At 49.9% G+C, this 14,199-nt stretch overlaps 1 protein-coding gene across 4 annotated transcripts in view; it reads left to right on the plus strand.

The window, feature by feature from the left end:
- The window catches only part of CSAD (cysteine sulfinic acid decarboxylase), a 44,863-nt gene that overhangs the window by 25,303 nt on the left and 5,361 nt on the right, over positions 1-14,199 (plus strand). For all 4 annotated transcript variants that reach the window (XM_082212603.1, XM_082212604.1, XM_082212602.1 and 1 more), the window contains 4 exons: positions 946-1,000; positions 2,745-2,861; positions 4,366-4,430; positions 12,038-12,119. In XM_082212603.1, the coding sequence (XP_082068729.1) occupies positions 946-1,000; positions 2,745-2,861; positions 4,366-4,430; positions 12,038-12,119 (319 nt within the window). The remainder of the gene's footprint in view (positions 1-945; positions 1,001-2,744; positions 2,862-4,365; positions 4,431-12,037; positions 12,120-14,199) is intronic.

The following is a 14,199-nucleotide window of genomic DNA, read 5'->3' on the forward strand; positions in this document are numbered from 1 at the left end:
AACAGGCCTCCCAAGAGGTTGAATGGATCATCCTTGAGTGGTTGATCTGCACAAGCTAATGTGGAACAGGTATATGTGGATTTTGCCATTTCGGATTGCAGGTAGGGTATCTTTCTCTCAGGGCCTTCCCTTAGGAAAAATATCTTCCCGGACGTGGAAAAGCAATGCTTCATAGAGAGGGCTAGCCTAGAACTCCTTCCCACAAAGGCACTAGTTTCTCAAAAATTTTATTAGTTTTCACAATATTATAAACAAACAAACACACAAAACAAACAAACAAAAATCATAGTCTTATTGAAAATTACAGTTATTAACTTTGTTAAGTGGCTGCTTCGCTTCCCCTTGATTGAATTTCATTGCATGTCCTTTTAACGGTTTTCCAAATCCCAATTTTTATGAAATTTAACTTAAACATTAACAGATCTTCACCTTATGGAATTAAACATATTAATTCATCACTTAACATAAATAAAATCCTAAGCCCATTAAGTATCTGAAAGCTGTTTTCAGTTAGTTCAACATAGCAAATTTAACTAAGTAATCATTAAATTTATTCCACTCTTCCTGATACTCCTCCTCCTTCTGCTCGCAGACTCTTTCAGTTAGGTCAGCTAGCTCTGAAAAATCCATCATCTTCACCTGCCATTCTTCACCTGTTGGTAATTCTTGGGTTTTCCACTTTTTAGCTAACAAAATACGAGCAGCAGTTGTGACACACAAAAATAATTTAACATCTTTCCTGGGCGCAAAGGCACTAGTTTTCTGTGTGCACAGGGAATTTTGAAACAGGGAGGCGTTTGACCGCGAGATTCTATACCTGCTGCAGCCTGAAACAGCACATCCCAGGGCAAACATGCACCACACGATTCTGCTCCTTGCAGAGGTTGGTTCTAGAGGTGGATTGTCTGAAGGCTCACTTCTGCCACTGCTTTCTTTCTCCTTCAGGGGAAAAATGATCCCTGCTGATCTGGAGAAAAAGATCAACCAGGCCAAATCTGAGGTAGGTTTTCTCTGGACGGTGAAGAGGGCAGAACTGAGAGCACAGGACATTTTCCTTCCCACTACCTTCCTTTCCACTCTGTTTCTGAGGACTTGTCTACTTACACCCGAAGGAGCTTCTCCACCCCCATCGTTCAGCCCAGACACGGAGGTCCAGCTCCAAGGGCCTTTTGGCGGTTCCCTCACTGCAAGAAGTGAGATTACAGGGAACAAGGCCTTCTCGGTAGTGGCTCCTGCCCTGTGGAACACCCTCCCATCAGATGTTGTTATGTACTGAGTTGAATAGGATCCAAATTGCAGCAGTCTGATCGGTCCTAGAACAATAGGATCCAGAGGGCAGCAGTCTGATCCAACTCCAGGTGGAAGTGAATCCGCAACCTGATTGGCCTACAGGAGAATCCCAGAACTAGCCAATCACGTGGGACCCATTGTGTAAATAATGTGTATAAAGCAGACATATTGGGGGAACTTCCATTCCTCACTACTCTGAGCTGAATAAAGAGCATGAAATCCACACTCAACTCCAAGTATATTTCAGATGTCAAGGAAATAAACAACTCTCTGACTTTTAGAAGACATCTGAAGGCAACCCTGTTTAGGGGAGTTTTTAATGTTTGCTGTTTTAATATTCTGTTGGGAGCAGCCCAGAGTGGCTGGGGAAACCCAGCCAGATGGGCGGAGTATAAATGATAAATTGTTGTTGTTGTTGTTAACAGGGGTGGCTAACCTGTGCCCCTTTGGAGGTCGCTGGACTCTCAACTCCCTTCCGCCCCACTCAGCATGGCTGATGCCAGAGATGAAGGGACTTGGAATTTGACAACACCTGGAGAGCTGTATTATAGGGGAGCACGTGCTCTGCTGCCCTGAGCTCTCAGTAATGTTGCGATAGGACAGCATAGTGTTAAGCGTCTTCATTGTCTGGCTACTGCTTGCTCAGGGTGGGTCAGCCCTGAATGCAATGATGCCTTGTGTTTGTTTTACCAAACATGATCAGAGAGAGACATAGAGTGAGTGGGGGGGGGATCATAGCTGTCAAGCGTCCCTTATTTGGCGGGACAGTCCCTTATCCCAGCACCGTGTCCCGCTGCTGTCCCTTATTGATGATGTCCCTTAAATTTCCCGAGTTTCAAAGGAAGCAGCTCCTCTCCTTCCCTCCCTGCCGGCCAGGAAGGAGGGAGGCTCCAACTGTGTGTTGCTCGGCTGCGTTGCTCACCCACTAAGGAGTCTAAGAACGACTGGGGGATGGAGCTTGCATGCCTTGTGCCGATCAAATTGGCCACGTTGCCTGGGGACTCGCCTTTGCTCAGCGCTTCCCAGCGGAGAGGTGACGGTGGTTTTCCTTGCTGCATCCCCTTTGCCGGGTTGCTGTGCTGCGGGAACCACCGCTTGAGGCTTCGTTTGGCTGCTGGCTGGGCTTTCTGCCTTTGCCTCGGAGGGGCTCAGAAGTTGAACATACCTGTGCTCGCAAAAGCCCTTATTTTGGCTGCTGATCCCTTATTTTCGAAGCTGCTGGTCCCTTATTTTCAAATCTGTAAGTTGACAGCTATGGTGGGGATGTGGCTCGTTGGGAGACACAACATCCTCGCAATGTTCGCAGGAAATCAGCTCTAGCCAACCCAGACTGCTCTGGCTGGGGCTGATGGAAGTTGTAGTCCAAAATGTCCAGAGGGCACCAGATTGGCAAAGACTGCGCCAGCTATACTTCCCGTCTGCCAATGCGTGCTCTTGATGTTCTTCTTTTCCAGAGGGCATTCCCCTTCTTTGTCAACGCCACCTGTGGCACCACCGTCCTGGGAGCCTTCGACCCCGTGGCTGAGATTGCGGAAGTGTGTGCAAGGCACAAGATCTGGCTTCACGTTGATGTGAGTGTGACACGCTGAGGGGTTGGTGCCCTACAGATATTTGGGGATGGCAGGAGGTGCCTGTTATAAGTGTGTGTGAGAGAGAGAAAATGGGGAGGGGTGTGTGTGTTCTGTGTCTTTAAAACCCTGAATGCCACCCAGATCAAGGATAGAAGATGGTCCTTAGAGACAGGTGGTCCACATCTGACATATTGGCAGCTGAGGTGGCTTTTCTATCACGGTCCTACCCCCCAAAAAACCTCTCCTGAAGTAGCATTCAGGGAGTCGACAGGAGCTGCAGCCAAAAGGTAAAAACAGCTGTTTCTTTCTGCACACACAGAGCGACCTTTGTGTACATACACAGGTCTCTTTGGATCTTGACCAGGGATTCATGTCCACGGAATTGCTTTCTGGTGTCATGTGCAAAAACTAATGTCACGATCATTTCCCCCATGCAATTTTATTTTTTTGGTCCGAGTATGATCTCGCAATCCTGTTCCTTTCAGGATGTAGTTGCAAGATTGGGCCCAGGCAGAGGTGCAACTGGTAACCTCCTAGGATGAATTGTTCTGCCATGTCTCTGCATTAGAAGCGATTGCGTGCTGCAGATGCAGGGACGCAACATACTAACCTGCCCCTATTGAGGACAGATCAGAGCAGTGAATCAGTTGTGCACAGATGTAGCAGGCAATCTGCTTTGTAGGGTGATTACTGTTTAATTATTATCCAAGAGGCAGTAGGGTGGAAGAGGGACAAAAATCAAGGCAGGGGGGGAAAACCGGGAAGAAGGGTTGGATGTATTCTTCGTATCTGTGATCATTCCAAGTAAGTCCAGCTTTTGGGTTTGGGGTTCAGTGCCTTCAGATGCTTTCATCTGGGGCTTGTGATTGCCCTCAAGTTTCTAGCCCTTATAGATGGGTCCTTAAAGGTAAAGCGACTCCTGACCATTAGGTCCAGTCACAAAGGACTCTGGGGTTGCGGCACTCATCTTGCTTTATTGGCCGAGGGAGCCAGCGTAAAGCTTCCGGGTCATGTGGCGAACCAGAGCAGCGCACGGAAACACCATTTACCTTCCCGTCAGGGCGGTACCTATTTATCTACTTGCACTTCATGCTTTCGAACTGCTGGGTTGGCAGGAGCAGGGACTGAGCAACGGGAGCTCACCCCGTCACGGGGATACGAACCGCCGACCTTCTGATCAGCAAGCCCTAGGCTCTGTGGTTTAACCCACAGCACCACTTGTCCCCTAGACGGGCCCTTAGAAATGCCTTAACTGTTGGTGGCATAGGGGCAGTTGTGGGTCTGTCCCACAACCAGCTCTCGTGCTCAGTAGATATGCCACAATGAAACAGATCAAATGCATAAACGGGTGTGAGACTCCCATTCCATCACTGGTCAGCTGTCCCTGGAATTATGCTCTTCAGGTATTTTCAGATTGGGATTTCTGACCACACGAGCACCTCGTTGACACACTTTGCCTGGATGGGTTCTTAATGACCGATACGCCTCTGTTACTCTCTTGTAGGCTGCATGGGGTGGCAGTGCCCTCCTCTCGCAGAGGCACCGGCACCTTCTGAATGGGATCGAGAGGTAGGCAATATTTACTCTTGAGTGGAGTTTGAGCTGTATACCAATGGACCGGTGGTGCAAGGGCTGGAATGTTGCGTCCCAAAAGCAAGGAAGGATTGGACTCTGGTTAATAAAATACACACGAGGCTTGACCAGCAAGACTCTGGGAAGAAGTGCCAATAATAATCTGTGCACCCCTTGGCCCAGGTCATTTTATTCACAAAAGAACTTTTTACACAGTGTTCGTAAGAACCAATCAGATTTCCTCTGAGCATTTAAAAAACCCCCACGTGGGACAAAGTTAAAGTTAAAACTACAAAGAGCTAATTTGAGCATGCATACATTCTGGGGTAAATAAAACAGGACTAAAGGAGGAATGCATTCAGCAACAAGCAGTAAACATTAGAGGAAGGACGGCAAGGAAAGATTAGGCATCTTTATCACCTCCACGTGAAACTCTGTTTCCTGGCCTAAAGATTAACAAAAGCTACATCAAAGTAACCTGTTATCTTTATGTACTGAGGATGCCTGGTCTATGTTTCAGAATGCTTATACGTGCTTGTCAGGCATAGAGAAATGGGCAGTAGAGAAAATGGCAGAGATGCAGAGGCTTGTGGGATTTGATCAGAAATTATTTTCAATGACCCAAGCCCAGTCAACACAATGCTTTCATTGCGGACACAGTGGCTTGTTCCATTTTTCATAATTCCTCATAGCAATCCCGCCTGACCCCCACATCGGAAATGCGGGTGGATGGGCTGGTGAAGCAGCTCAGCATATACCCGAGCAGCCAGTCTCGAGTCAGCAACTTTATATGGCACCAGCCAGGTGGAATCCCTACATACTTTATCCCCTGCTGATTTAGAATCATAGACTCATAGAGGGTCGTCTACGAATCTCAGCTAAAGCAATCCATGACAGATGGCCATCCAACCTCTACTTAAAAACCTCCAAGGAAGGGGAGTCCACAAGAGTTCCACAAAATGGCAGGCAGTTCCCTTGCCTGGCAAGCTGGCACAGAGAGCAAGGAGCCCTGGATCCTGCCATAACAGGTCCCTGGTGCTCTGTGACAGGTTGCATGTGAGGCTGCCGGTTCAGGGCCAAATATCTCGGCAGCCCAATAGCTTTCAGATAAGACACCTGCCCTGGAAAGCCACTGCTTGTCATTGGCCTGATTCATGTCCTTCATAATATTACTGTCAAGTCCAGGGCATCATTTTGCAACAGGCTGCTGCTGGGGTCCAATTCCAAGATGGGTCAAAGGAACCGGTGCCAGTAACAAGGCAGGCTGGAAGTCAGACACTAGATCAGGCAAACTTGCATGAAATCTGCAAATGAACAAAACACAAAAAGTAGCTTTAATTTATGACAACAGCATATAGTTTCCCTAACAGGGTGGTTGTCAATTGTTCTCTCCCCTCGCCCCGTTATTTTAACTTTCATTTGTGTGTGTGTGTGTTACAGATAGGTGCCAGACACTTAGGGTGTCAGGGAACTGACATCAGAGGAAAGGGAGTTGGTAGGGCTCCCAGAGACTGGGAGAGAGTCAGCAGCCAAAGCAGGGACAAGGAGGGGGAGCGAGGGGTCTCTGGAGGAGGATCTCAGTAATGCTGAGAGAGACGCAGCAGCCCAGGCAGGAAACAGCAGGGGAGAGAAAGGGGTGAGAGACACATCCAGCGAAAATAGCGGGGAGGTGTCAGAAGCAACTGCAGGGAGACCCATGCTTCGCCGGAAGCTGCCACGTCGTGAGTCCAGGAGACGCGTTTCCGTTAAGGAACTTCTTTGCTGGAAGCGCTTCCGCAGGCAGCCACTGTCAGACTCTACTAGTGACTAGAGCAGACATGTCTGAGGAGCTCTGTCACACACAGAGGTTTGTGGGGCCGCACAAACTCTGAAGGGGCACAATTTTAAGCACAAGCAGCTAATCATCCCCTGACAGCAGTCTGACAGTCTTTGTACGCTGCCTGTGCAGGAGAAAGCATCATGAGCAACCCAGCCGGAACCGGAGAGGCAGGGGTTGGAGCTGGTCCAAGCTTGGAAGAAAGGTATCAAGCTCTGGAGGTCCAACTTGCGCTGCAGACGGCGAGGCTCGAGGAGAGAAGGGCTCAGGATGCTGACAAAAAGGGGAGAACCACTCAGTTCCCCAGAAAGGTACCAGGATTGGTGCAGAAGTTTGGGGGGGACCCCAAGGATTACCATGCCTTTAGGACCGAGATGCAATATGCCCTGAATGTGCAGTTTGATGAGTTCCCTGATGAGGAATCGCGAGTTGCTTTCGTAATTGGGCATCTTGAGAAGGGGGCGCGGGACTGGGTTCGACCCCTGATGGCAACGCACAACGATATCCTAAAGGACACTATGAAATTCTTTCGTGCAATGGATATCATGTTTTCCAGCGATATTGAGGAAGGGGTGGTGCGCAGACAGCTAATGGCTTGCAAGCAGGGAAGCAGATCTGTCCGTGAGTACTGGACTGAATTTACCATGCTGATTCACAGATTGGGGTGGGATTTATCGGCAGCACCCATTCAGATGCTATTTGAAGAAGGTCTTTCTTCGGCTGTGAAAGACGAGCTGTCCAGGAGCCCCAGGGCGGTGTCTATGGATCAGCTGACCAAATCTGCGCTGACCATTGGAGCGCGCCAGGAGGCAAGAGCTTTGGAGAGGCGGGAAGGGAGAGGGGAACGTTGGAAGGAGTTACGCATTCCAGACATTCCTGAGCCAGCTTTCCCGCCGGCAGAGCCGATGGAAATCGGAACAGCCCGCGCGCGCGCAGTTTCAAAGCCCAGTGAGGGGGCGAAGAAGGAGGGAAAGGGAGCCCGGAAATGCTATCTCTGCCAACAGCCAGGCCACTTTGCCAGAGTCTGCCCCCAGAGGAAGGAATGGCAAGGGATGGTGGGAGCAGTTGAGGGGGGAGAGCAGGGAGAAACGGAGCAGGTAAAAGCCAACGCCTGGTTGCCACCGTCAGGGCACTGCAGCCAGGCCAAAGAGCAGTGAAAGTGCCCGTGCCAGAAGCTCCTCGACCTGCTCTAGTGATTGAAGTGTCGCTAGAGCTGCAAAATGGACACCCCCTAAAAATAAAGGCGCTGTTGGACTCAGGCAGCTCCTGCAATTTTATGAGCAAGGAGTTTGCTGCTGAACATCAGATACAGACTATCCCTTTAAGCAACCCCCTGCAGGTGACCACGATCGATGGCAGGGAACTGTTGGGAGGAGGAGTTAGCTTGCAGACCGTCCCAATGATAATGAGGGTGGCAAGGCACACAGAACTGATAGCGTTTAATGTGGCCACCTTGGGAGGCGCTCCCATTATTTTGGGAATGAGCTGGCTAGCCTTACATGATCCGCTGGTGGGCTGGCATCAAAGAGTGGTTTCCTTCGGTTCAGCACATTGCTTAGAACACTGCAGGGGGGAAAAGGGGTCAGCAGGGGCCCAAGCCACCCTGGCAGGGACTGAAGTAATGGGGAAGGGGAAGGTGCCACCACAGTATGCTGATCTCAGCGACGTATTCAGCGAGAAGGAAGCTGACCAACTACCCCCGCATAGGCCCTTTGATTGCCAGATCAATTTACTCCCTGGAGCACAGCTTCCTGTAGGCAAGTTGTATGCCATGTCAGACAGGGAAATGCAGGAGTTGCGAGCGTTCATTGACAAGAACCTGAAGAGAGGCTTCATCAGAGAGTCCAAGGCAGCGGGGGGTAGCCCAGTGTTTTTTGTGGATAAAAAAAACACGGACAAGCCGAGACTGGTATGTGACTTTAGGCGGTTAAATGCAGTGACAGAGCCGGCGGCTTTTCCTATGCCCAGGATTGATGATATTTTGACCAGGGTGCGGAAAGGAAAGATTTTTACAAAGCTGGACCTAAGGGGGGCGTACAACCTGATACGTATAAGGAAAGGGGATGAATGGAAGACCACCATGTTCACCCCTTTGGGGGCATTTGAATACCTCGTTATGCCTTTTGGATTACAAACAGGCTCCGCGTGTTTTCAAGCCTTCATGAACCACGTACTGGGGCCTTTGCTCTACAAGAATTGCGTGGCCTTCTTAGATGACGTGTTGGTGTATTCGGAGAATGAGGAGCAACATGTGAGAGACGTCAGAGAAGTGTTGAGCAGGCTGCAAGCCAACAGGCTGTGGGTGAAACTGGAGAAGTGTCAGTTTCATACCAAGGAGGTGGAATTCCTGGGGTACCGCTTGTCAGACAAGGGGTTGGCCATGGACCCCGGCAAGGTTCAAGCGGTGCTGGAATGGAAAACACCCAAGACCAAGAAGGATGTGCAGAGGTTCCTAGGGTTTGGAAACTTTTATCGTAAGTTCATCCGAAACTTCGCCCACCTGACGGCGCCCATCACGGACTGTCTCAGCAGTAAAAAGAAGTTTGTTTGGACGGGGGAGGCGGAGCGAGCGTTTGAGGAACTGAAAAGGGCCTTCGCCTCTGATGAACAACTTCTACATGTGGATTTACAAAAAAAGCTGAGGGTCGAAACAGACGCTTCTGACAGAGCCATAGGGGCGGTGCTTCTTCTGCAGCCGGGGAAGGAGGGGTCAGAGTGGCGACCGTGTGCCTTCTTTTCGCGAAAGCTGAACAAATCTGAGAGGAACTACACGGTGTACGACCGGGAACTTCTTGCGATTCATGAGGCCTTCCGGAGATGGAGGCACCTGCTAATTGGTGCACAACAGAAGGTGCAAGTGTGCACGGACCATAAGAATCTAGAGTATTGGAGAACTGCGCGAGTGCTCAACCAACAGCAGTTGAGATGGGCCCAGGAGTTCACCAAATTTAACTTTGAGATTTGTTACGTACCAGGCCCAGAGAACGTTAGGGCGGACGCTCTCTCACGCAAACCTGAATATTTGGAGGGAGAGGGTGCCCCCGAAGAGACCCATGTCATTCCCGAGGACCGCTGGGTGTGTGGGGCGGCATTGGTGGGGCAAAGGGAACTGGTAGAGGGAACGGTGCAGGATGAATACGCCCAGGACAAACTCAGGGGTCTCAGGAGGGAGGGAGACAAACCCGGGGGTTTTGAGGAGAGAAACGGGGCGTTGTACTACAAGGGAGCGTTATACATACCTGAAGGGGAATTGAGGGAAAAGGTACTCAAGCAACTGCACGATAGCCCCACAGCAGGGCATTTTGGGCAACACAAAACCATGTGGCTGGTTACCAGGGAATTCTGGTGGCCCAAGGTCAGGGAAGATGTGCGGGAGTATGTGAGAGGGTGTGACCAATGCCAACGAGCCAAGGGGGAGAGGCGGGCACCGGCAGGTTTATTAGAACCACTACCCACGCCGGAAAGGCCATGGGAGGCAGTGGCAATAGATTTCATGACTGATCTGCCCAGGTCCAAAGGGAAAACAGCCATCATGGTTGTGGTAGACCTGTTAACCAAGATGGCCCACTTTATAGCCTGCTCACATGCGGTCACAGCGGAAGAAACCGCTAAATTGTTTGTGGAAAATGTGTTTAGGCTGCATGGCGCCCCCTTGAGGGTGGTTTCTGACCGAGGGAAACAATTTACTTCCAGGTTCTGGAGGAAGCTCATGAGCTTATTGCATGTAGAGGTGAATTTCTCAACTGCCCGTCATCCAGAAACCAACGGGCAGGCGGAAAGAGCTAATGGTGTCCTCCAGCAATATTTGAGGTGTTATGTGAATGACAGAGAGAATGATTGGGTGGAGAAGCTGGCGTTGGCAGAATTTGCCTACAACAATGCAGAGAACGTGTCCACGGGGATGAGCCCCTTTTTGGCTAATCACGGGTGTCATCCCCGAGCCTTCCCAGGGGGGGAAGGGGAGAACTGGAGCGTTCCAGCCGCAGAACAGTTCGTTGAAGAAATGGAAGCGATCCATCGCCAGCTCCAACTTAATTTAAACAGGGCGAAGGAGGAATATAAGAGGCAGGCAGACAAAACCAGAAGGGAAGGGGAAAGCATTAGGGTGGGGGACCAGGTGTGGCTGTCCACCCAAGGGTTACCATTCAAAGGAGGTTGTAAGAAGTTAAGACCCAAAAGGTTGGGCCCATTTGAAGTCACGCAACAGGTCAACCCAGTGACTTTCAGACTCCGGTTACCGAACCACATGAAGTTGCACCCAGTGTTCCACAGGTCGTTGCTGTCACCGTATAAAGGGGACAGAGAGGGGAGGGTCAATAGGGGACCAGCTATGGAGGAAAAAGAACACAGCTACCATGTAGCGGAGATTCTCGATTCCAGGTGGAAGGGAGAGCAAGTAGAGTATTTGGTAATGTGGGAAGGGGAGCCGGAGTCGGAAAACACCTGGGTCAGGGCAGAGGATGTAGATGACGAGGTTTTGATTGAAACTTTTCATCAGAGATTCCCTCGTAAACCCCAGCCAGTGGCGAGGTTCCGGAGGGAATACTTCGCCACCACCGACGAAGAAGAAGAGTTGGAGGGGTTCTCTGATTCCGAGGTGGAGGAGGATTCAGCGAGTCGGAACGAAGACCGATGGAGGGAAATGTTCGAGACGTCTGAAGATGAAGAGGATTCTTTTCGGGGTTTCAGCTCCTCACCGCCCAGAGGAGAGAGTAGGGGCGGGGGAGAAGGGGGCCCTGGAGGGGAGGTGGATGTCAGGGAACTGACATCAGAGGAAAGGGAGTTGGTAGGGCTCCCAGAGACTGGGAGAGAGTCAGCAGCCAAAGCAGGGACAAGGAGGGGGAGCGAGGGGTCTCTGGAGGAGGATCTCAGTAATGCTGAGAGAGACGCAGCAGCCCAGGCAGGAAACAGCAGGGGAGAGAAAGGGGTGAGAGACACATCCAGCGAAAATAGCGGGGAGGTGTCAGAAGCAACTGCAGGGAGACCCATGCTTCGCCGGAAGCTGCCACGTCGTGAGTCCAGGAGACGCGTTTCCGTTAAGGAACTTCTTTGCTGGAAGCGCTTCCGCAGGCAGCCACTGTCAGACTCTACTAGTGACTAGAGCAGACATGTCTGAGGAGCTCTGTCACACACAGAGGTTTGTGGGGCCGCACAAACTCTGAAGGGGCACAATTTTAAGCACAAGCAGCTAATCATCCCCTGACATAGGGTGAGTGAATGTATATTGTTGTTGAGCATGACAAGTTGGTTTTGATGGAAAGTTTTTATGTATCTACATTCACTTGTGAATTCAACTGACCACCTTCATGCTACGGGCTCAGATGGCAGTGCCCACACCAGTTCTGCAGCACAGAGGGCACTCTTAGCTTGCAGAGTCTTGTCTCGGAGACCAGAGTGCTGGTGGCACCACTCCTGCCTAAAGACCTCCACCTTCAGGCACCTCCACCTTCTTGTTACAGTGGATGTCAACAGCCACATACAGTATATGTATTGATCATTCCAAACAACTGTGAATGCCAAACAATGGCGGAATAAGTAAAATATATATTTGGGGCATTCTTAAAATTCACCCAGGGCTGTAAGCCCTGACATGTGAAGGTCGAACTGACATATGTTTCCTTCTGGAAAAGCCTTGTTTATGTTGCAATATTGGATTTTCTTCTTCCTACTCCCCCAGTTCGCTCCCCCTTCCCACAACATTACTTTGTATTTTCTTGCATCTTGGTATAGGATACGTTCCGTGTCGAAACAAGCCGTGATATTGTTGTTCTTCTGTTTCCCTACACAGGGCAGATTCTGTGGCTTGGAATCCCCACAAAATGCTTATGACTGGGCTGCAGTGTTCTGCCTTCCTGCTCCGAGACAACTCCGTAGGTATTTGGGCTGGGGATGATTCAGCTTAAGGAACTGGCCTAATGTCATGTGAGTGGCAAGGAAGGGGAAAAAAATGAGGAAAAGAGATGGCAGTCACCTACTCACTTTTTGTTGGAATGTTGAGGGTGGCAGGAGAGGATATATTGTTTATTAATATCCTTCCTAACGTGTGCTAGCAAGTTCCTTTACTTAGCAGAGTGCGTTCCTCCTTTACACAGCAGAAAACTGGTTGCACATTTGTGTGAGTTTCATAACAACAACAACAACAACAATTTATTATTTATATCCCACTCCAGGCGGCTTCCAACAAAATATTAAAATACAATAGTCTGTTAAACATTAAACGCTTCCCTAAACAGGGTTGCCTTCAGATCTCTTCTAAAAGTCTGGTAGTTGTTGTTGTCTTTGACATCTGGTGGGAGGGAGTTCCACAGAGCGGGTGCCACAACCGAGAAGGCCCTGTGCCTGGTTCCCTGTAACTTGTCTTCTCGCGAGGGAACTGCCAGGAGGCCCTCAGCGCTGGACCTCAGTGTCCGGGCAGAATGATGGGAGTGGAGACACTCCTTCAGGTATACTGGACCGAGGCCGTTTAGGGCTTTCAAGGTCAGCAGCAACACTTTGACTTGTGCTTGGAAATGTACTGGGAGCCAATGTAGGTCTTTCAAGACCGGTGTTATACAGTCTCGGCGGTCGCTCCGTCACCAGTCTGGCTGCCGCATTCTGGATTAGTTGTAGTTTCCGGGTCACCTTCAAAGGTAGCCCAACATAGTGCGCATTGCAGTAGTCCAAGCGAGAGATAACTAGAGCATGCACCACTCTGGCGAGACAGTCTGTGGGCAAAAAGCAATTCAATCTGGCTTGTCCAAATGGAAATGTATTTCCTGGTAAGATCCCTTGAATCCCTCCTAAAAGAATAAAGACACCACAGTCTTATTCATCAGAAATAAAAAGAAAGTTGACTCACGATCAGGCAGAGCACAGTGTGATCCCTGAAGGCAGGCTTAAGGCTTCAAATTACAAACATATACAAAAAGGTTTATCCCGTAATGGAGATGACCTGGGAGACTGCTTGGCTGGCAGCCAGCAGTTCAGTCCAGGAAGTTCGCGGGACGAAAGGAAGATGGAGGAAGAGAGGGAGTGGTAGCATGCCTTGTCCTTTTACCTGGTCTGGAAAGTTTACGCACACCCACTAGTCAACTATCAAAAGACCAAGATACTTGCTTTTGGGGAAAAAACCAAAGCTTAGAAGCTGGGAACTCCAAGGCCATAAATTAGAACAAGTCACAAACTACAAGTATCTAGGAATGGTGGTACAGGCCTCAGGAACCAACAAACTACACATAAACTCCATCGGGAGTTCAGCGGGAAAAACCACAAATTGTATCCTCAAATTCTTCAGAGTACAAGGGGGCTTCTTTGTCCCCACAGCTCTAAAACTATACAAGGCCAAAACTTTGGCACAACTCCTCTATGGTTCCTTTTTGGGCCTGCCTCCCTCTGCTTTCTCCCCACTTGAGAGAGTTCAATCTAGATTTCTTAGAGCTGTCCTCCAAGTCCCCAGATGTGTCTCTAACGCATGGGTTAGATTGGAAACGGGGATGGTGAGAGTGGAGGCTAGCATCTGCCTAACATCAATTTACAAATGGCTGACATTGAACCTGCTCCCCCGAGGGATAGCCCCACTGATCCTCTGTGACCAATTCCAGTCGGGCTGGCAGACTGCAGTTCTGAAAACCCTTCGAAAATTGGGTTTTGCCCCTCAAGCCCTTCTAAGTCTGGGCTTGGACCAGACAAAAGCTATGGTCAGGCAAAGAATATTAGACACCGAGAGACAGCAGGACTGCGCAAGGTGCCCCGACTATAGAATTGGAGAAATTGAGAGAGATATAGCTGCACCGGCAGTATATCTCTTCTTTCTCGTATCTAGGGATGCAAGAAGGGCCTTTACACTTGCCAGAAGCTCGGCTCTTCCCTCGCCGGTCCTGGATGGAGCCTTCAGAAGGGTCCCGTATGCCCAGAGACTTTGCACCTGCCCATTGGGAGAGATAGGAAGCCCAGAACACTTGTTCTTTAGAT

This window comes from Podarcis vaucheri (assembly GCF_965113315.1).
Source record: "Podarcis vaucheri genome assembly, chromosome: 2".
In the NCBI taxonomy this organism is placed as follows: domain Eukaryota; kingdom Metazoa; phylum Chordata; class Lepidosauria; order Squamata; family Lacertidae; genus Podarcis; species Podarcis vaucheri.